The 23,071-nt window shown below is 43.2% G+C and overlaps 1 protein-coding gene across 2 annotated transcripts in view; it reads left to right on the forward strand.

Annotated features, from left to right (window-relative positions):
* The first annotated feature begins 951 nt into the window (after positions 1-951).
* The window catches only part of VGLL4 (vestigial like family member 4), a 98,773-nt gene continuing 76,653 nt past the window's right edge, over positions 952-23,071 (forward strand). Inside the window, exons 1-3 of one of the 2 annotated variants that reach the window (XM_075833847.1) lie at positions 952-1,263; positions 3,175-3,314; positions 21,460-21,536. In XM_075833847.1, coding sequence (XP_075689962.1) covers positions 21,473-21,536 — 64 coding nt within the window. In that variant the 5' untranslated portion in view covers positions 952-1,263; positions 3,175-3,314; positions 21,460-21,472. The remainder of the gene's footprint in view (positions 1,264-3,174; positions 3,315-21,459; positions 21,537-23,071) is intronic. The other variant, XM_075833846.1, reaches the window with a different exon arrangement.

Below are 23,071 nucleotides of genomic sequence, written 5' to 3' on the forward strand. Positions count from 1 at the left end.
ACCCTTCAGGAGAAGAGCCTGACACCACATAACTGGTACCAGCTGCCAGGGAAAGGACGATGACCTCAAGGACCCCAAATCTCTTGTAGGGTTGTGTCTCCCCGTCAGATTTTTTTCTTTAAAATTCATTGTTGTCAATCCTTTTGGGTAAAGCTTATGTCTGTGATCATCTCAAAGCACTCCATTCTTCTTCTCAAAGCACTTACACATACATTTCTTAGAAATTGATTAAAAAATTTAGTTTTTTATTTTGTGTGTGAACATATCCTTGGGGTATGTTCACACGCTTACCCAAAAACTTCTGAAAATACGGAGCGGTTTTCAAGGGAAAACAGCTCCTGATTTTCAGGCGTTTTTTAATCATACTCGCGTTTTTCGCTGCGTGTTTGACGGCCGTTTTTGGAGCTGTTTGTCTATAGTCTATGGAAATTGGCTCCAAAAATGTCTCAAGAAGTGACATGCACTTCTTTTTCGCGAGTGTCTTTTTACATGCCTTTTTGGAAAACGAGGCATAAAAAAAACGCCCCGTCTGAGCAGAATGACGTATTTTCCATATATATATATTCGATAGATGGGGCCAAGATAGTCATTATGATGTGGTTTTACATAGGACTGCATGTAACCTTACTGCATTGTCTGTACCCATAACGTGTTATCTGCTGTTTTGCATGGGGCTGCTGCAGTATCTGAATGTACGAAGCAGACATGACATCCTCCGTCCTGTATATACATTTATTATTGCTGTTGTCGCCTCACAGCTCTGTATGTTGTCGTTTTGTCCACCTCACACTCACTTTCCTTCTCCTGCCTCATACACTCCCTATTCTACCTGCTGCTGCCTAGTGCGTGACGTCACGCCCTCATTATGGTAATATATGCTGACCTCACCCGACACGACCAATCAGCGACTAGTGCGCTGCCCACCTGCCAGGAAGAGAATTCCATCATTCCTCACATTCCTACTGCGGAGTGCGGCGCTGTGCTAGGAGCTTCCCCGGGGTCCCCGCAGCCCCCCAACTAGCAGCTCACCGGGGTCTCTCAGCAGCCCTCCTTCACATATATCATCCAGCAGGTTCCACCCAAAAGAACACGGCTCTTTATCCTCGCTGTTTTTACTACTGCTGGAATCCCCCTTTAAATCACCAGTGAGCTTGGAAATTTACAAATCCCCAGGTTATTGGTGGATTCCTGTGAAGTGACTGCTCTCCCCTCCCCGGCTTCACAGACTCCAGCACGTTGGATCATTACAAAGTTGCTGCTCTGGTGAGTTTTGTCTGCAGTGTGTGCTCTGTGTGTATGTATATGTGTGTGTGTACATGACTTATTGTGTATTCTGCAGATCTAGCAGCCACTACCGTGCTTTGTATGTGCAGACATTACTCATTGCTGTGTATACAGGACATGACAGTCACTTTGTTTATTGTGTCTTTGTGTACAGCATGTCCCTGTAATGTGACACATACTTTTTTTCATTTCCTGGGAACAGAGCCCTTTGCTGTATTGCTCTTTTCTGCCATAGATCATTTTATTCTAAAGATGTAATATAGTGTATATGTGTGTGTGTGTGTGTGTGTGTGTATGTATGTATGTATATATATATATTATTTAAAAAAAAAATCATCGGTGGATGATTATTTCAACTGACCCAACATCTTACAAACAAATGAGACAATTGTAACAATATTAAATGTCTACGGATACAATGTTTGATGTGCCTTTTTATTGACCAGGACTCTTCAGATTGCCAAACACATGCCCCTTTTACAGTTCCGGATTTTTCCTGCCCCTCTTGTCATAAATCTCCTATATCTGCATTACCACAGTATGTTCTTGGAGAGTAATGTTACTCCGCAACGACTCATTTAAAGCAAGTGCTTAAACTGTTGTGACAAAGTGAACAAAATCTTCCATTGGTAGGAACCGATCCTACAGCTAACCCTACTATTACCGGGGGAAGTCCTTGCTATAGGGGAAATACATTTCCATGCTGTCACGCTAAAATCAAATGGGTTGTCCATGTTAATACACAGATGTGCCAGGTCCACCAGAGAGAGATCTTCTCTGGGCTATAAAGGGGGTCCCGTTACCCTCTAACTTGAAAGCAGATCAGGACACTTCAGGTAGTCACAGTGGCCCTGGCAATAAGTGGCTTCTGTAGGGAAAATTTAGTATTACATGGTGCCTACTCAAATGGGTATATTTGGGTAACATGTAATACATTGTTGCATTGAGTCTGCCTGAATAGGAGACCCTCTCTCCAGTGCTTCATCTGAAATACAGGGTGTCCCAGTAATAGACCCCATCTAGAAGGTGCATATACCATAATATAGCATGTTGTCCCAGGACAACCCCTTTTAAATTTTGTCTCTGGACCTATTGGTTTGTATGATTAGTATATATCGCATCATGCAGTGATCTCTGTGATATATATATATATATATATCTATATATCCCGCTGATGCACGCTGCTTTCTATAGATTAGTGCAGTCAGTTCTGTATTATGCAGCATTTTGTGTTCTACAACTTCCAGGCATGTGCCATGTCTCGTGATTAAGAAGGGCACTACCTGCAGCCTTGAGGTGGCGGTTGGGAGCCTGTAGCCGGTGTCCTATGTGTCTAGACTAGAGGTCAGCTGGCCAGGAGAGGGTTACTCTACAGCCAGGGGTCTGAAGTTAAAGGCTGTCTGAGGTTTTCACATGTCAGTGGAGGAGGAAAAGGAGGGGGGAGGCAGCAATCACCCCCCTGCCTCTCACATTGTGGGGGAGGGCTGCGTCTGCTGCTGCCGCTGGGATCTTTGGCTCTGAATGAAGGAAGTTGCAGAGAAGTTGTTTGTTTTTGTCTGTGCTGCTGCTGTATGTCCTGGTAAGTCCTGGGTGCCTGTTGTCTGTCTGTACATGTACCAGGGTGAAGCGCTGGGGGTTGGCGGAGGGACTTTCACTGATCAGCAGGGGATCTAACTGTGAACAATGCCTGGTGCAAGATTAAAGAGCTTTCCCAGGGTCTCTGCAAAACCTGCCCCTGCCCCCTTTTTTATATGTAAGTAGTGAGGGTCTTGGAATGAAATTCTGGCTACCCTATAGCTGACCATATATAGTCTATCCAATAATGAAGATGCAATGGTTTCCAGGTATTGGAGCTAACAAATGTGATGTTATGATTGTGCCATTATGTAGGGATTTGTGGTGGTCCAATGTCTGTTATGATCATAGTAACCGGGAGGCCGTAGGATGCCCTTCTGAGCACAATGGGATAACCATCGCGTGTCCTGATAACACCGACCACCTATAGAAACACTTTTGTCGCATGCTGGAAGGTGAGTTCCATAGATATCTTTAATTTTGGTCTCTTGCGCTATTTATCACATTCCTTACTCCATACTGTCAAATTGAATCTTCTAAAATGGAATCTGGGGGCAACAGTCAACAAAGGAAAATACCCACCTTTTGAAAAGATAAAGGAAAATACCCTCATTAAAAATGAATATCTGAAGTGTATGCAGCAGTTCCCTAATTCTCTTACTGGAATCGCTCCTCTTCTGAATGGGAGCTGTCCAATAGTAAATTCCCATACCACTGTCCTACGACTAAGCACTGGCTGTATTACAATAGACTGGCGTGTATGAGGCAGAATACAGGCTGCTGTCCGTGGACGGATGTGTAGGGCAAAGTCCCCTCAAATTGCCCTGCAAATCGACCTTATTGCGCTTTTTTATGTTCGCCTGTGAGGAAGACTGTTGTGGATATTAATTTCTTAGGTTTATTAGGTAATTTCTGTATATGCAGTTGTCTAATAACTAGTGCTGAACCTACGACAATGCAGACACGACCTTTAAGACCCTAATATGCACTCCTTGTGTCTTAGTTATTTTAATATTTTCAGTCAAATCCTCTTCATTTGCATGATTGGGGCCTGTTTTTTCAAATAAGCCTTTGGCATTTATGAAAGAAAAAAAAGCATTGTGAGTATGCAAATAAGGAGCTCGCATCACATAAAACATGTAAATGTTGGCCTGCATGGCTACAAAATGTCGCCATGACACAAAGTTCAACTTATTCAGGGTCTAACGTTTTTTTTTTTCTTCGTCTTTTGACCTGACTCAATGACTTGCCTGAAGAGAAGTAAAAGTGGAGGTACACTTACAGCATCGCCAGGAAAGCGGAAAATAGACCTCCTGCACACGGCTGTATTACGGCCCCGTGCAACCTCTGATTTGTACGAAACTGTAAAGCGGCAACCATAGACTATAGGCCCAACTGTGTCTACAATTTCATACAGCGTTTTTTTTTTTTTCCTCTATTGAATTCCGACAGAAAAAAGTTGCACCATGTTCCATTGGCTGTCCTTATTAGAGATGTTCTCCCCTTGATGCCATCGTTCTATGGGAGAATACCACCATAATACATTCCTGTATGGAAGTACCATATGGCGGCACATCGTGTCCACAGCTCTGCAGTATGGAACCCATAGGGACTGCGTGTGCTACAGTACAGGCTTTACTCACACCGCTCTGCTGCGTATGAGTCCTGATGTGTTTTTCTATTACAATTTATTGTCTTCCAGTCATTCCGATAGATGTTGATAGTCCATGACTTCAATGTAAACCAAATTGCTGAAAAATCTCAGCATAGGTAAAATTTAATATGGGAATTTTATAATATAACATTGGGCTACTTAGAGTTTTCTTTTGTGCCTAAAAATCTTCCTTTTGAAACGCAGCCGAAGAGTGGCTCCTACCATAATGTGCTTACGCATGTGACTGTCACGGTGTATAGGGAAGGTCCCAAATTATTCCTGGGGCAAAAACTTGTGTGAATGGGCTAAGAAGTTACATTGTGTTGAGGGAAATAAAAAGCCTGATCGCAGTATTGCAGCTATTGCTGTGCACTGGCCAAGTCACGTGCTGCGTGGCATCTGCTCGGAGCTGCTGACATAATAGTCCAGGCATGGAGAATTTTTTTAAAGGGGTAAAAATATACCTTCATTAAATGACAACGGTTAAACAATTTTTATTTACTTTTGTAAGATTTCTTTCAAATCTGTAATTTTTGTTTTGAAATGATTATTTTTCTGTTTTAAAAAAAATCATCATTGTAAGCAGCACATCTCCCTGTGTATACCGGGAGATGTGCTGCCGACATGATGGAAATACATGGGGAGGAGCCATCAGAGTAACGATCGCTCGTCCCTACATGTAAGCAATCATTGCTCCATGTTAAAGATGCGCCGATCAATGAGCCGTCCACGTCGGGCCATGTAATAGGACCCTAAGGCCTCATGCACACAAACGTGTTTTGCGGCCGCAATTCACCTGCAAATCGGGTGAATTTCGGAACCATTGATTTCTACGGGCCCCATGCACATGACAGTGGTTTCCATGGTCCGTGCATTGGCCGGAAACCCAGACCGCAAAAAGAAAGTCATTATATGGTCCTGGTTTGCCGTCCGGGCTCATTGAATTCAATGTGTGCACAATCTGTTAATTGTGGTCGGCCATTCACATGGCTTCGGTCGTCTGCATGAGGCCAAAGTCTACAAAATGGCTTAACGTTAGCACATGAGTGACAGATTGCTGAAATCGGGGTGTCTGTCACTACTTTACGCTGCTTTCATTGTGAGGGCAGGTAATGGGTTCCCTTTAAGACCGGGTTCCCACACAGCGTAAATGCTGCAGGACTTCTACAATGGAATTCTGTGCGGAAATTCCACAGCATTTACAGTAGCAGAAAAGTGAATAAGATTTAGCAAGTCTCAGCCACACGGAGTGGAAAAGTCATAGAAAATCGTTCGGTGAGTGTTCTGCAGTGCGACTTCAATTCTGCAGCATGTCCATTTATGCTGCGGGTACCTTGCAGAGAAGCTGCGGGTCTGGCCCGTTTTACTTGAATGGGGAGCATTAATTCTGCAATAGATGAGTTTTGGTGCAGTTTTTACAGCGATTATGCAGCGAAATACAGTAAAACTCTTAATCCGCAGGGGCACATAAAGTTTGCTATAGTCGATGCTTGACACTAAATCCGCAGGTAAATCTGCTGCGGGAAAAACCGCATCAATATGTGCAGCAAAAAAAACGCTCTGTGCAGTGGATTTCTGTGACTGAATTCACACTAGAGCTTCATTTTTGTTATAATTTCTCATCATGCAATTTACTAATTGGTATTTCCAAAAATGTAACTTTTTTTGACAAGTGAACTTTTCTTGAAAGTATCAAATTCCTGGTAATTTAAATGAAAAGTCAATATTTGAAAGGAGATACGTGAAGAATTTTAATTGGTTTGCCTGACTTGTTGAACTTTCGGGTTATTTTGTCTTAACCGGTAGTTCTGTCATGTTGGGGATGTGATGAAATATTTAAAGGCCTGTTTGTGAGATGCTGCGTTTTTAATGGGAAACTCGAAAACCTAACTATATACACTACAGATCTTTTTCAGACTTCACAATGTATAATTTTTGTTAGTCCATATTGTTTGCTTAGCAGTGGGCTAAATATGTTTGGGTTACTGCTTCGTAACCACAGATGCAGCATGCGGGTGACTACCTTTTCCCCTTCTGGAGATTTTCCTCCATTTCTGTGTGTTCATGTGTCTCCTACTAATAGAGTACACCTTTGTTGGCCAAATTAATATTTTCATGTTCCCGGTGACTTTTGGGGTAAGGCCATTAAGGAATGGCATTTACGAGGCCGCAATGCGTTTGACCGTTGCACGGCTGTCTGGTTGCTAGTTAATGGCCACGGGTGGTTGTGGGTAAAAAGCCTGTCTACCTTCAAAATCGTGCGGGCATTTAATGAATACACATTTTATGACCCATGATTTTGCATTGCATCCATTACACTCCCTGAGGCCTTACCCTAAGGGTATGTTCACACGCTGAGTCAAAAACGGCTGAAAATTCCGAGCGGTTTTCAAGAGGGAACAGCTCCTGATTTTCAGACTTTTTTTTTAAGCCACTCACGTCTTTTACGGCTCTTTTTGGAGCAGTTTTGAATAGTCTATAAAAAACTACTGAAGTGACCTGCACATTTTTGAAAACGGCCCGTCGGAACAGAGCGCAGTTTTTTCCCATTGAAATCAATGGGCAGATGTTTGGAGGCGTTCTGCTTCCGCTTTTTTTTTTTTTTTTTTTTTCCAGATGGTTTTTCGGGATGTTTACGGCCCGAAAAACATCTGAAAACACTCCGTGTGAACATGCCCGAAGTGTTTTCAAAGTCCTGCTTAGAAACCTCCTTATATCCAGACCACCCATATTCATTGTAAAGAATGGACACCCATTGGGTTTGATGGAGGCTATATATTTTTTTGGGGCATTACTCGGAAAGCCCGCATGTATAATTTCCGTGGTAATACGATCTGTTTGAGAACCCCAACCGCAGTACCCCATAACCAGTTTGTCTCCGGAGCATTCACTATGAAAAGGTGTAGCCCAAACTGAGAACTCATTAAGCAGTTTTTTGTGGATATACGATTAATGTCTGATTTGGGAATACTCATTTAATTTCTATGACCAATCTAAGACTGAGTAGCTATAAAATATATGTAAAGATATATTATATATATATATATTTTTTTTTTTAACTCCGCTCATTGTGAAAGGTCATTTTCTTTACCATTACATTTATATACTTTACTAGGACCACCTGATCCAAAATATTTGATAATCTGTCACTGGTCCGTTGTCATTAAAAGGTATTCCCAGAATCGACAATGCTCACCTACAGGATAGGTGATAATTGTCTGATCGTTGGGATCCCCGCCGATCGTGAGACTGGGTGTCCTGCTCCTCCTCTAACCACCCCCTCAGTGAGGAGGAGCTAAAGTCTATAGGACTGACGGAAACAGCCGGGGACAGCACTTCAGTGCTATAGACATGGCTCAACTGCCGCTCCACTCAGTGTCTCCTTTCAGCTGTGTAGGAGGAATAGGGTTTTGGACACCACCCGATCTCGCAATTGGCGTGGGTCCCAGTGGCAGGGACACTCAGACAACTATCAACTATCCTGTGGATAGGTGATAATTGTAGATTCTGGGACAACGCCTTTAATGCTAGTTTAAAGGGACATTGCTGCAAATTTAATATTTTTGGACATGTATTTGTCATCCTGTCTGCAGCTCAGGAATTCATTGGTCCTTTGTGTGTTGGAATCCTAGCTGGAAACTGTCCAAACGGAAAGATTTACAACATTATGGTCTATAGAGAATAATAATAAGTGGGGTGTGTTTTTTGGAGGAGGGGTTTATTTATTTTTTGGATACAAATTATAATAGACAAATAAAGGAGTTCAAGAACAGGGGTCAAGTGACTCAAGATTTAAGGAAAAGTGGTATACAGCTGTGATAAATGTGGCGAAAGTTTAGCTGGTTGGCAAATAATGAAGAGTTGAAGGGATAATCACTTCCATGCACAGAATACTTTCTAGATGAGAGGTCCAGGACATGTTTTTTTTTTTTTTTAATATTCCCCTCCCCAGAAAGCCCCAAAAGTAATATGATGGGTGCAGAATTTTGATGGGTTGTATATTCTAAAGCTGCACCCTTTTTGTTAATTTTGTTTTAAACAATATTATAGGATGCAACTTAATTTCTGTTTATTTCTATCAGTTGTTTGGCAACCATAAATGCGCAGATTATCATTCTGACCCCCTAATGGGTAGATTTTTCATAGGGGCATATTACTAGGCGTTGCCATGTATGGAGATGGGTAATGGTCATTGAACAAGGATGATAACTGCACTGAATTCAAAGTAGCTGTCCCTCAGATTATGGTGCTGACCGCTATTTTGTGTAAAATAATATAAAACCGATTTCTCCTCTCACTGGCATCATCTGCCTGACTATGAATGTGTGTAATATATTGCAGTAGTACGGTATTTAGGATTTGACATGAGAACAATCCTGTCTCTTCTCAGTGTCGTTCTGGCATTTTATTAAATTTTTTACATTCTCTCTCTCTCTCTCTCTCTGGAAACAATTTCTGGAAGTTCAGTGACAGTACTTTCTTCCAGTAAGCGATGAGACGTCTCCTTCTGCGTCAGATGTCTCTGGAATGTAGCATGTGGGAAGTGAAGCAATAATTAGCTGCGGTGTCCCAGTGCTTTCCTCTGTTTATTATGGAGACACAAGAGGCGGAGGCTTCTGTGTTATCCGCACGCTGGAATCTTGTTCACAACTGCATACGTGATCCTGCTTGTTTTGTGTGGGGCTGCACATTATTATTTCTTCTCCAGTTGCAAATCCACTCAGACCGTTCTATAATTCCATCTAAGAGGAAGCGAATTAGAATTGACTTGTTGAGCGGTCTATAGCGTCAGTCCGGTTTATTTGGGATCGATGGTGTTCTGTACCGTTCGTCACCAGATAAAATTTTTAAATGGTGGTCGCTCCCGAACAAACCCCCCCCCCCCACCCCCGTTTCTGCTGCCAGCTCCCTAACACCGAGCTGACCATTGGCGGTCTAGTTACAGGAACTACCAGTGAGCATCTTTAGTCATCTGTGTGTGTGAAAATTTTGTATTACACAGCGCCCGTTAAAAACAGTCAGCAACTATGAGACACCTGGTTGCCCCGAGTTCTCCAAGGTGCCAGTTGCTCTTTGCAGTGGCACTCTGCTCTGACTAATAGAGGGGGGTGTAGAGCAGGGTACCCTCTTTAAAGATGTCCATATACTCTAGGGCTATGTTTACACCACATTTGCGGTGTACCTTCACAGTATATACCGGGAAAGTCTCCTAACCTATGCATTGATTGTATAGCCCCGACGTATGCCAAGTACACCGTAATCTATGTGGTGTGAACATAGCCTTAGTTAGATCCAGTTTAAGTGTAATATCCTCTATAAAAACGTGGAACGAAGTGAATCTAAAGTGCTATATCTAGGCCAGGGTTGAACAAATTATAGAAGCCAGGTATCCAATGTACATAGAAATGTTCTACCGTTTTGTATTGGCTTGCGTTGAGGTCTATGAAAGTTCCTTTTCACAGGCAATAAAACAAGGCACTGGTACCTAAAGCGGTCTAACTGGCTCCTAAGGTCGCCATGATTTTGTTTTTCTATGCTCTAGGCTAGCTCAGTGTTTTTCAATGTTCCTATGTTCAGTACCCCCTACCTAAAAAAAAAATAATCACATGAAAGTACCCCCAAAGCTATGACCATACACTGCTACACAGGACCAAGTAAGTACTCCACAGCCTAGGTAGGCAACTAGTACATCTAGATCAAGTGTGGAGTAGATCACTGATGCCTTAGTTCCACAAGTTTTTGACTAAAGCAGCGCATACATGGAAAATCCGCAGAGTATTACAGTAGCATCCGTGTGGATTTGAAAAATCTCATCACACACACACACACACACACACACACACACACACACACACACACACACACACACACACACACACACACAAATATGGAGAAAAACCCTTCATAAATTTACCTGCTGTGCGTTTGTTTGTTTTTTTAATCCGCGCTTGTCCGTTTTATGCTGTGGAAAAGCTCCTCTTCTGTTGCTGGTTTATCCCTTTTGAATTCAATGAGGAGATAAAACCCGCAACAAAGAGCCATGTGTTGCGACTTTTGAAGGGGAAACGCTGCAATTTCTGGCGCAGAAATAGCAAAAGAGATTTGATAACATTTATACTTATCCCCGCCATAGTGATAGTGACGCGACCCTCTGTTCTGAGCGCAGCCCGGCCTCCTGGGATGACACGTCAGCCCATGTTACTGCTGTGTCAATCCAAAGCTGCAGCAGTCACATTGACTACAGAGTCATCCCAGGAGGCCGGGCTGCACTCAGAACAAAGGGATGCGTCACCTTGACAACATGTGGGTGGTAAGTATAAACTTTTTTTTTTTATTCCTACAGTATTTTCGCAGTGGACATGCAACCCAAAAAACTGCACCACAATTTAATGCGGAGTTCCCTGCGGTTTCCTGGATGGATATGCAGTGTACTTTTATGCAGCGTTTCCGCTCTGTGTCTCCCTACCTAAGGCGGGATTCACACGACCGGGTCGTTCCCGAGCCCGAGTGTCGGCCGGTAAAATCGGCCATTTTGCCCTGCCGGTTTGCATAAAGTTATGCATCCGTGCCGAGCCGGGCAGATCCGAACAGTGACATCAGCGGCAGCTCCTGAAGGGGAATCCCCATGTGTTCGGGGATTCCGCTTCAGGAGTTTCCCCTGATGTCACTGCCCAGATATGGACAGAGACATCAAGCGCTCTGTCCAGGAGCGGAATCCCCGAAAACACGGGGATTCCGCTCCTTCAAGGAGCTAAAGTGCGGCTAGCACATAGCAGAGCGGGGAGATACCTCCCCGCTCTGCTATAGTGGCGTCGCTACAGTAGCAGCAGCCGCAGCTGCTGCTGCTACTAGTGGCGCCATCGAAGGTGTCGCCGGGCCAGGGTGCTTTTAACAAGCAGGGGAAGGGAGCCAGAATGGCATCAACTCCTCCTCCTCACATGCACTCTGCGCTGTGAGGAGGAGGAGATAGAGCGCAAGCGCCGGGAAACCCGGCCATCACTCGGAACACATTCCGGTGATGGCCGTGTAATACCCGGCCCCATAGACTTCTATGGGAGCCGGGCGGCCGGGTACCCGGGCGAAGATAGAGCATGTCCTATTTTTTGACGGCCGGATTTCCCGGCCGTCAAAAAATCTGTCGTGTGAATAGCCCCATTAGGGGTCTATCATTCCTAATGCAGCCGGGTGCCGGCCGATTTATGAACGGCCGGCACCCGGCCGGGAAACCCTGCCGTGTGAATGAGGCCTAATAGTCCACAGGAAACCGCTGTGTTTTTGTTTACTATACTGACTGACACCTTCTTCTCTCCTCTATACAAGCTAATGGGGTGCTATTTACGCTGCGTATGCATCTAATGTATCCATAGGGCTCCCGACATTTAGGATGCCAAAAAGTGTCCCTTTGGCAACTATCGGACCAGTACAAGCCCATACAGCTTTTTTTTTAACTGTTTGGAATAGCGTAGTCGACTACGCTATTGCATATGAAGGAATCCAGCATAGGACCCAATGGGTATGATGTATGCCTATACAGTAGCTTACGTCTTTATTACAGTAGATTGCCTCACCAGGTTGTTTACCCCTGTCCTAGAGACTTGGCGTGTGCCCCCTGGGCTACATGTATCACACATTCAGAATCTAGGTTCTAGCTGGTACAGTTGGCCATATACATAAGAAATCCCCCTGACCACTTTAGGCTCTGATTGGCTGAGGTTGGAGAACAGAAGCATCAACTACATGCAACTGTTGTGACTCCGTGTTATCCATGTGTAACCCTAATCTTAGGAGCATTCTTCTCCAGCATTTTACTACAGAGATGATAGAGGGCTGGTTGCTTTCTTTACAGCTGTCACTGAAAAAAAAAATTTCCTAAAAAAAAAAAAAAACCTTACTGACAGTGCAGTGATTTTCAGGAGCCTGTATTTGTAGTGTTCTCCGCGGTCGGACCAAAACTGATCGGCCTTTACTGCATATCCGACCATAAAATGTATCATCGGGAAAACTTCTTACTTTCTCACGGTTCTCTAAGTGGGTTCAGTTTTATGATCTTGGGGTATTGCAGTCTCCCTAAATATATTACTGTATTTTCCAGTACGTCCCTCATGACAGCACCACAGGAAGTTGCCCTATTGACCTCTATAGGGTCAGGAAGACAGAGGGCCCTCCCCCTACCCATTCGCTAGTGGTCTTCCGGTCCCTACAGTGGACAGGTGCAGAGAGATTCCGCTACCTGAAAGAAAAAAGAATGAGGTAAGGGGCGAGATCGGGGAGCCAGGCTTCTCCTTCCTTTCCCTGTTACATTGACCAGGCTAACACCTCACACGGGAGACGTCCCTTAGGTCTCCAACCCCGGTTGCTAACCAGAATACATCCATACAATGCGGGGACCTAAGCAGGATCCTAGGCAACCGTGGTCGGGAGAATTCGATGGCTGTTACGGAGCTCTGATGTGGCTGGAGTGCGCAGCCATTTTGGAGAAGACCAGGTAACGGGTCTTTCCCCTATCCGGAAACGTTGTACGCCCTACATTGTCGGTTGACGCGCCGTCATTCTGTATAGGCGGCAGCGTCACCGGAAGTGAGGCCAATCCACTTCCGGTCTGCAGCCATCTTGGGGGGGAGGGAAATTCCTATCTTCCCGGCTATTTAAGGGATCCGCACAGGTAAGAAAGCGATGGCTTATTAGTATTTACTAATACATATCTCCAAATCCTTATTTAAGACTCTCATATCGGTTATGATCATGCGGATGTATCCCAGGGTCATGTGAGTCCCTCCATTGGAGATAAGGTACTCTCATAGGCTGTTACAGAGTTCTTTACCTCCATTCCTCCCCTCCCCTCCTCTCTTTTTTTTTTTTTTTAAGGTTAAAGATCCTTCTCTGAAGCAGCTATTTCTAAAAAAAGAAATGTAGAAAATGCACCACCTGCGGGAAAAATTTGCAAGATGTGCAATCGAAAAAATTATGCCAAGATTGCATAGTAAAGTGGTTGAAGGAGGAACAACCTTTTTTAATATCTGAACTCCGGACAATAATACGGGTGGAAGTGAAAGTCGGTAGCCTCACTTGCACCACCTCAAGGAAATCCATCGATGTCCCAGGCAAAGAGACCTAGGATAGAAGTGGAGCAGAAATGGTGCCATCCTTCTCTACAATCAGACTCTGACCAGGAATGCTTCTATTTATCGAAAGGTGAACTGGAAGAGGGTGAAGAACCCATACCTTCATCTTTATCCAGACAAGAAAATAAGTTTTATTTCTCATCAGAAATTTTAGATACCCTGTTACAAGCACTTGGGGAAACCATGGGTCTTCAGGAAGAGGATCAGCCCTGTTCCATTCAGGACGAGATGTTTGGAGGCCTTACAGAAAGGAACATTTTTCCTATAAATGAAAACCTCTTGAAAATGATATTTTCAGAATGGGAAGATTTGGAAAAGAGTATTTTATTTCACGAGAATTTAAAAATAGACTTCTCTTTGATGCTGAAGACAAAAAGGTCAGGGATGAAATTCTCAAAGTAGACATCCCTGTAGCAAAAAAAAAAAAACCCAATCCCTTTTGACGATTCCTCATAGCTAAAGGATCTTATGGACTGCATGGCAGACTGTCTTCTAAAAAGAAAGTGGGAATCTTCTTCCGCCCTAATCTCAACCAATATTGCAGCTACATCTGTTGCAAGAGCCATGTTTATATGGCTAAATCAATTGGAAAGTCATTTGATGATTAATCTCCAGAGATGACATACTGGAGTCTCTTCCTCTTAATGGCAACAGGTTTTTTGGCAGACTCATCTGCTGAGTCAGTCAGGTTTTTTGGCCAGAAATGGGGCCCTATCCAACTCCGCTAGAAGAGGGTTGTGGCTCAAGACCTGGTCGGGGGATATAAAATAAAAAAAATAAACTGTGTCCTATTCCTTTCTCGGGAGCCTTGATGTTCAGACCACTCCTTGACAATATGTTGAACGCTTCTGATAAAAAGAAACCAAAAAATACACCTCAATTTTGGAGGTTTCGCAACAACCGATCTATAGAGTTAAAAGGAAGTCTGGTAGCTGGGGTTACCCCAAAGGAGGAACAGGTCGAGTGTTTCTTCTCAACCCCAACAATTCTTTCCAGTCCACAAAACGAGGTCCGGAGTGTGGTGGGGGAGGGAGGGATCTCCTACACTTTCATTCTGAATGGACCAAAATAACCCAGAATCCTTGGGTACTACGGATAGAATTCATACAAATCCAGAGATCTTCAACAGGTCCTCATCAGCGATACCCAGAAACTGCTACGTATGAAGGCAATTTCTCCTGAACAAAGGGGTAAAGTATCGAAAGTTCAAGCTGGAGTCTATCCGAACTACAACTCCACGAATAAATCAAGGGGCATCTAAGTGCACAATAGATCTAAAGGATGCTTACTATCACATCCCAATCCACCCTTTTATATCAAAAGTATCTCAGATTCGCAATGCAGGATGGCCCACATCCATCCTTCACTACCAATTTGTGTCTCCCCCTCTCATAATCTTATCAGCCCCCAGTGTGTTTACAAAGATTATTGCAGAAATGATGGCGTTCCTAAGGAAGCAAGATGTGATTATCATCCCATATCTAGATGACTTTCTTCTGGTGGCAGATGCCACATTTATCCGAGGAATCCAACAAACCCAAGTCCTGACCCTTCTACAAAGCTTGAGTTGGTTGATAAATTTAGAAAAATCAAACCTTTCTCCACAAACTCAAATAATATTCGTAGGAGTACTATTGGATGACTCCCTTCAATAGTCCTTTCTACCAGAGAGAAAAAAAAGTATCACCTACAAAACTAGATGACGTTTTTGAGGAAGAACAGCTGTTCGTTAAGAGAGGGGATCTGGATCCTAGGATTGATGACTCCTTGTATCCAATCTATCTTGTGGTGCCAGTTCCATTCTCGGAATTTACAAGATCTAATTCTAACCCAGTGGGATCACAAACAGGAGTCCGTAAACTCAAAGATGTTGATTCCCGAGTCAGTGAAAACATCCCTCCTCTGGTGGGTGTCCCTAAACAGGGGAGTTCCATGGAAGTTTCCATGCATCGTAGTCACCACAGACGCCAGCAAACATGGTTAGGGGTATATAATTTAAGACCAGGACTTCTGAGACGTCTGGTCTCCTAAATAGGAAAAATGTCTTTGGACTACAGGGAACTGAGAGCAGTTTGGAAAACCCTCAAGCAAGCCCTTCCAATAGTAAAAGGTAAACATATAAGGAAATTGACAGACCACATCACAGCAGTATCCTTTCTATAACTCCAAGGGGGAACAAGCTGATCTCAGGCTCTCTCTGCCCAAATTTTCAGCTGGACAGAGAAAAGTGGCCTGTCCGTATCAGCAGTCCACTTAAAGGGCACAGAAAATATGTCCGCCGACTTTCTGAGCCAGAAGAACATAGATCCAGGGCAATAGTCTTTGAACTAAAAACTTTCTATCTCTAACCCAGAAATAGGGTCTTCCTCAAGTGGATCCATTTGCCACAAAACAAAATGCTCAGGTAGATTTTTTTTTTTTTTTTTTAATTATTATTCTTCCCCCCCCCCCCCCTGCCTCAACTCCAGAGGCAACCTGGTAGGAGTAGATGCATTGTCCCATCACCGGGACATGAATCCTGACACTTCGTTAGCACAATCCCGACACTACAGCACAGCAAGCGTAATCTCGTTTGAAATGACAGTTTACAGCGTAATCTCGTGAGATTACGCTTGCTGTGCTGTAGTGTCGGGATTGTGTTAGTGAAGTGTCAGGATTCTGAATACACATCACGTCCTGGCTGGAGGTAATGTCTACTCATTGTCAGGACACTGCAGTAACGTTATAGTGTGTTTATGTGGCTGCACATAGTGATATAGCTATATCGCTATGTGCTGTGTAAATGAATGGGGAGAAGTGTTAATGCTAATAATTAGCATAATGCTAATATAGGTCATAACTCCATCAAAAATTATCATTTTTCTAAATAAAAAACACTGCTGTAATCTACAATACAGCGCTGATCACATCATGTACAATATAGGGCACTTATAATATGGTGACAGAGCCTCTTTAAGCCATAAGGAGGTAACTTCAAACATCTAGTCCAGACCGCTTTTCGCCTAACATAGCAAAAATCCTAGATTTTCTTCAAGCTGGGTTCAAAAAGGCACTTCGTCCTAGTACCCCAATAGTACAAATTTCGGCTCGGAGTAACTTTTTCAACACCCCCCCAGCTGAACACAGGTGGATCAAAAGATTTACACAGGCTGTTTCTAAATTAAAACCATCCCTTAAAAGGCCAGTATCTTCTTTGGACCCAAATCTAGTCTTGATGGCTCTTTTGTGATTCTCCCTTTTGAGCCCATTAACTTTAAAAACAGGTTTTTGTTTTTTTAGTCGACATTACATTGGCAAGAAGGATTGGAGAAATTCAATCTCTTTCCATCATCGAACCTTACTTAAAGATCCGGGAGGACAAAATTGTTCCAAAACTAAACCCATCCTTTAACCCTAAAGTGGCGACTGTTCACAGAGGTCAGGAAATAATTTTGCCTTTTTATAACGATCCAATAGATCAGCAGGAACAAAGGTACAATTCCCTGGACGTTAGACGTGCTGTTCTCTATTACTTGGAAGTTACATCTCCCTGGAGACAAGATAAAAATGTATTTGTCCTTTTATGGCGGAAAAAATAAAGGAAAGTGCTTCAAAAAGCTCTCTAGCAAGATGGATAAAGATTACCATTCAAGAAGCCTACAGTTCCCAAGGACTCTGTGCTCCCCTGGGCATAAAAGCGCATTCTACAAGAGCGGTCTCTTCCTCTTGGGCAGAAAGAAGAGAAGCCTTGGTCGAACTGTCATACCTTTTGCAGACACTATAGATTGGACGTTCTGTCCGATACGGATCTTAGTTTTTGACGGAAATACCTCCAATCCGTAGTCTTGCCCTGAGCATTATAATTTGGTGTTCCTCCTGTGGTGCTGTAATGAGGGACATACTGGAAAGCAGGAATTAGACCTACTGGTAATTGTATTTCCAGGAGTCCATCATGACAGCACCCTTACAATCCCTCCCTTTTTATTAAATTTCTGACTGGTGCAAATTAACGTGTCTGTTATTATCCCTATAAGTAAAATAGGGTTGTAGCCATCCTGGTGTAGTAGTTGGAAAAACTCTGGCGAGTGGGTGGAGAGAGGGGCCATTTAACCGGTCTTCCTGTCCCTATGGCGGCCAATAGGGCAACGTCCTGTAGTGCTGTCATGATGGACTCCTGGAAATACAATTACCGGCAGGTCGAATTCCTACTTTCATAAAGTGTAGTCTACAATTTTATCACGTCTGCAGAAGATGAATAATTGTCTTTGCTCTTATGAATATTCATGAATGTTAATGCTACTATAAAAACATTGAGGGCTCTGCCAGGAGACCCACAGGTCCAGAATGGCCATGTTCTATTCATAGGATTGATATCCTAAAGATCATTATGACCCCAAGCAGTTTGACACTAGCAGTAAGTGAAGGCGCGGCACAGTTTTATTGCTTGTTTTCTTAATACTCCACATTAATAATTGCGTATTACAATAAGACTTTACTAATTCTGGCAATGGTGGGCACCCTGTCACTACTATGTGTGTCCTAATTACAGACCTGTAAGCGCTATGTACTGCCTGCAGGGTACCCCCGTAATACAGCATGCCAATATCCTATATATTTTTTTTTCTTTGTGGATTCTCAAGCATATGCCTGATGTGCTGGTCCCACCTCTGGGTCCCTCACCTATCTGGTAAACCGGGGTCTGTTGACCCTATATGCCGATTTTCCCCCTCTGCCACATTTATATCTACTTTAAGGCCCCCTGCACCCAATGCGCATTACATGCAGATTTTCCTGTGGAAAATCCACAGTGTAATACAGTACAAGCAAATTAAATAAGATTTCAAGTAATCTCCTCTACACGTTGCAGAGTTTTTCTGTGCGTAAAGTGACCTGCGGTGCGTAATTTTGAAATCCGCATAATGTCAATTTATCTTGCGTTTTCACCACAGAATTGTATCTATGAAGTTTATAAAAAGGCGCACCAAAATCTGCAGCATAAAATCGCACCTATTTATTCATCAAATTGTAGAAACCGCTTCAAAAACCGCTCTATAAGTGCTGATTTTTACCTGTGGAATTACCTGGGGTTTTAATGCAACTTTTTCTGCAGCAAATTCTGCAATAGTGCACAGCCCTTTCCATACAAGTCTGTGGGAGTTACAGAAAGAGCCAGACACTGCTTGCTGGCATCGCAAACGGTGGTAACAAGACTCTTGTTCTTCCGATATGCTGGTTCCATCTCTGGGACACTAACCTATCAGGCTGGCTTACTGTAGCAGATTTCTGCCCTGCTGATCGTTGACATGTTTACACGGGCCAACAATCATTGGTCGGTGTAAATGGGACTTAGGATGGTAAAAGCCCCTCTAAGCCGGCCCGCAACTATCCGACATTTATGGCATACCTCATTTGAAGGGAAACTGTACTGCTAAAAAAAAACAAAAAAAACTTATGTCCGAGACATAGCAGAAGGTTTGATCGGCGGGTGTCTGGGTGGTGAGAATCCCACCGTTTTTGAAATGAATGTAAAGAAGCTCCCTGTTAGGCTGAAGACTCGAGTAGACATTCTGATGTGTAACCCGCCTTTACCGAACAAGGAGCGCCGATCGCATCAGAAGAAGCAAGGGCGCTCCGCTGAGCAGTTCTGCACCTTCATTCAGCAATAGAGGGGGTCTCGGCACCTGGACCCTCACCAATCAATTTCTGATATGTCTTTGACAAATAAAAGTTTTTGTTCCCATTTGAGACTTTGATCTGGGCAAAGGTAACATCTATTACTGTAGTATGGATGTCCTATCGTGGTCAACGTTACAGCCATGTCAATCTGTACTGCTGGTTACCCATCACCAAGGCTGATTTCCCCTTCGTCTATGGCTGGTTAGCGAAGTCTTTTGTATCTAGTATTTCTTATTGATGTACTTGGATCTGGTACCATTTGCTTTGTAATTTAAATAAATAGGATAAAAAAAACAGGCACAAGATGCGAGTAGAGGTCTGATGTGGTTTCTTTATTTACTGTATGTAATCTGTAGCCCTATGACTGTGGCATGAAACAGTTAACTTCATCTTTCCGTGTCTGTTCTGGCCGACTGAATATAAGAGCTGTTGGTTGGTTTCTGGATGGTTCTTAATCTGGTAACAATACCTGTTGTAGTTCTTCTGTGGCCTCCACAATAGCATTGCATTTGTTTAATCCTGCTAACGCAGCGTCACAGGTGCGGGTCTTGCTCAGCCGGAAAAAAAAATGTTCCGCTTTGCAACTTTAAACTGTGGTATAGGATATAATGGGTAGAAAAAAAATAGACCCATAGTAATCTGAATATCCTGTCACTTCAGCCACACAAACAAGTTTCCGCTTCTGCCCCAGTTTAGGCGACTATATACATACTGAATAATAGTCAGCAACCACGAAGTCCCCAATATGTAGAGAGTATATTATTTCCAAGCCGTAAGTTAAATGAGCGGCCAACAGTTTAGTCCTGTCCAACCTTTTGTTAGGCCTCCTCTAACACAATATTATTTATTATAATTTTGTGTGTGTGTGTTTGCATTTTTTTTTTTAAAGATTCTCAGGCCATTTTATATTGATGGCCCATCCAGGAGTTAGACCCCCACCGATCAGCTGACTAAAATGTATACAAGGCATGGCGGCGTGCACAGACACTACATACGTGTACGCCATAGTATCTGGTAAGCCATTAAGAGTATGCAGCGTTCGTCACCGTAGCCTCTTCAGTCGGCTGATTGCCGGGTGTCAGACCCCCCCCCCCCACCGATAGGGCATCAATATAAAATGGCCGGAAAACCCTTTCAAGTACTACAGAGGGGGCTATAAAGGAAAAGGCCAGAAAAAAAGCCACGTTTTGATTAAACTGCCACTGACCCCAAAACTGTGTGGCGTTTTTTATGTTGGTAGAAGAACTAGGCCTCTGCACTCCAATATTATTATAATGCTTGTACATGTATAAAACTATAGCTCTCAGCATGCTGCAGGAGAAATGTGTGGTGGCCCCCAACTTTCCCTGCAAGTAACTACTTTGGGGGTATTTCATACAACGGCCCCACGTCCATCAGATAATGTACAGAAGGGGTCCTATATTTGAGTCGACCTTCTTTGAGTCCTTTTAATCTGTGGACTATCCTCTGACTGTACTTATCAGCCTTATTGGGTATCTGAATAAATAGATGCATATTTGGCGACCAGGACCTAAAGGAATTTGCACATCTTAGTCCACTGTCCCAGAATGAGGATTTACATTGTTGTTGTGTGGAGTGCTTTTTTTGTGTATTAAATCCACGCTGGGATTGATCAAACCAAATATGGATGTCCCCCATTGTTTTAGTGTTTTTGGTTTTTTTCGTTCACCATGGGCTTTATTGGGCAAGTCTGGTCCGCAAAACAGACCAGAATTGGGCATGCTGTGACTTTCTCTAAACCGACACAAGTGGTTGTTGAAAATAAATAAAATGGTGTGAATAGCCCCAGTGAATGGTGGAGTCCCAGCATGTCCGTTGTTTAAACAGACCTAACCTGGACGAGAAATACGTTTTGTGTGAATAAGGCCTAACCCTGCAGAAATCCCTCAAATTTTCTGGCTATGCAAATTAAATACAAATTTGAGTGTGGAAATATTGATTTATGTATCAAACCCTCTTCAGAAATGCTGAAAATCTGATTGGTTACATAACATTTTTCCAGTTTGTCATCTGCAATGGTGAATTACGGAGGTACATGCAGATCTAGAGTAGGTGTGGAGATGTTGGAAAGTCCTGGAGATGTGATTTTAAATAATATTTTTAACTTGTCCTTGACTATATATACATTTTGTGTTTTTTCTTTTATAGGGTCTTCCCAGGAATGGAGACTCCATTAGACGTATTGTCAAGAGCGGCATCATTAGTACATGCAGATGATGAAAAACGTGAGTAGTTTTTTCTTCTAGCTCGTTTCTGTGCCGTCACACATGGACTTCGATTTATACAATTGGTGTCTTGTAAAACCTTTATACAAAGGTCATGTATAGAGAGGATTTCACAAGACTATAAGGTGCATACGTCACCACACTTACTGTATGTAGTGGACAGGTTGTGAAATGATTATGAAATTTACAAGGATTTTACTGAGAAGGAGCAAAGTGGGAAAAATTCCTTGTTTAGTGGAAGGGCCTAGGATCCGCACCTACTCCTCACTGGTCAAGTCCTAGTCCTAGGTTTCTAATGAGATTTACCTTATGTTGTAGTTGAATCAGTCTGTACCTTACTTGTGACCAAAACACTAATCTTGGTGCTAATCATTTATTGCTGTGATCACTTTAATGCGTTACTAGCTAGTATTCTATTAAATGCACTGGCTCTACTCCAATCCATCTTGAATTTAGCCGCCAGGTTGGCATTTCCGTGGTTGTATGAACGAACACCTCTGCTCTCTGACTGTCCCTACTCTGGTCACCTGTTTCTTGTAGGATTAAAGAGGCTCTGTCACCAGATTATCAAATCCCTATCTCCTATTGCATGTGATCGGCGCTGCAATGTAGATAACAGTAACGTTTTTTTTTGTTTTTTTTTTGAAAAACGATCATTTTTGGTTAAGTTATGAGCAATTTTATATTTATGCAAATGAGCCTTTCTAATAGACAACTGGGCGTGTTTTCTCTTATTTCCAACTGGGCGTGTATTGTGTTTTTAGCAACTGGGCGTGTTTACTTCTTTCACTGCACAATCTCACTGTGCTGTGGATCATGCTGGGCTGGAACAATGAGAAGTGTAGGACACTGATTAGTCACTGATTGGTCAGCCTCATACACTCCTCTGTAACAACACCCAGTTGGTAAAAAGTAAAAACACACCCAGTTGTCCATTGAGAAACTCATTAGCATAAATCTAAACTAGCTCATAACTTGCTCAAAAATGATCGTTTTTCAAAATAAAAACCACTGCTGTTATCTATATTACAGCCAGGGGCGTACCTAGAGGCTCATGGGCCCCGATGCAAAAATTCTTACTGGGCCCCCCCCCCCCGCGCAAACTTCTCATGGCTGACGGTCCGCTTTCAGCTGCATCGCTGGGTCTCCTAAGTGACCCAACAATGCAGCACTAGCAGCCGGGGCGTCACTAAGGCTGGGTTCACACACACTATTTACGGACGTAATTCGGGCGTTTTAGCATTGAATTACGTCCGAAAATGCGGCTCAAAAGCGTCGGCAAACATCTGCCCATTCATTTGAATGGGTCTTACGATGTTCTGTGCCGACGGTCATTTTTTTTTACGCGCCGCTGTCAAAAGGCGGCGCGTAAAAAAGTGCCTGTCACTTCTTCAGACGTAAATGGAGCCGTTTTCCATGGACTCCATGGAAAACCAGCTTCAATTACTTCCGTAATGGACGCAGCGAAAGACGCCTGTACATGCCATTACGGCTGAAATTACGGTGCTGTTTTCTCCTGAAAACAGCACAGTAAT

The sequence above is a fragment of the Rhinoderma darwinii genome, chromosome 7 (assembly GCF_050947455.1).
Source record: "Rhinoderma darwinii isolate aRhiDar2 chromosome 7, aRhiDar2.hap1, whole genome shotgun sequence".
Taxonomy (NCBI): Eukaryota; Metazoa; Chordata; class Amphibia; order Anura; family Rhinodermatidae; genus Rhinoderma; species Rhinoderma darwinii.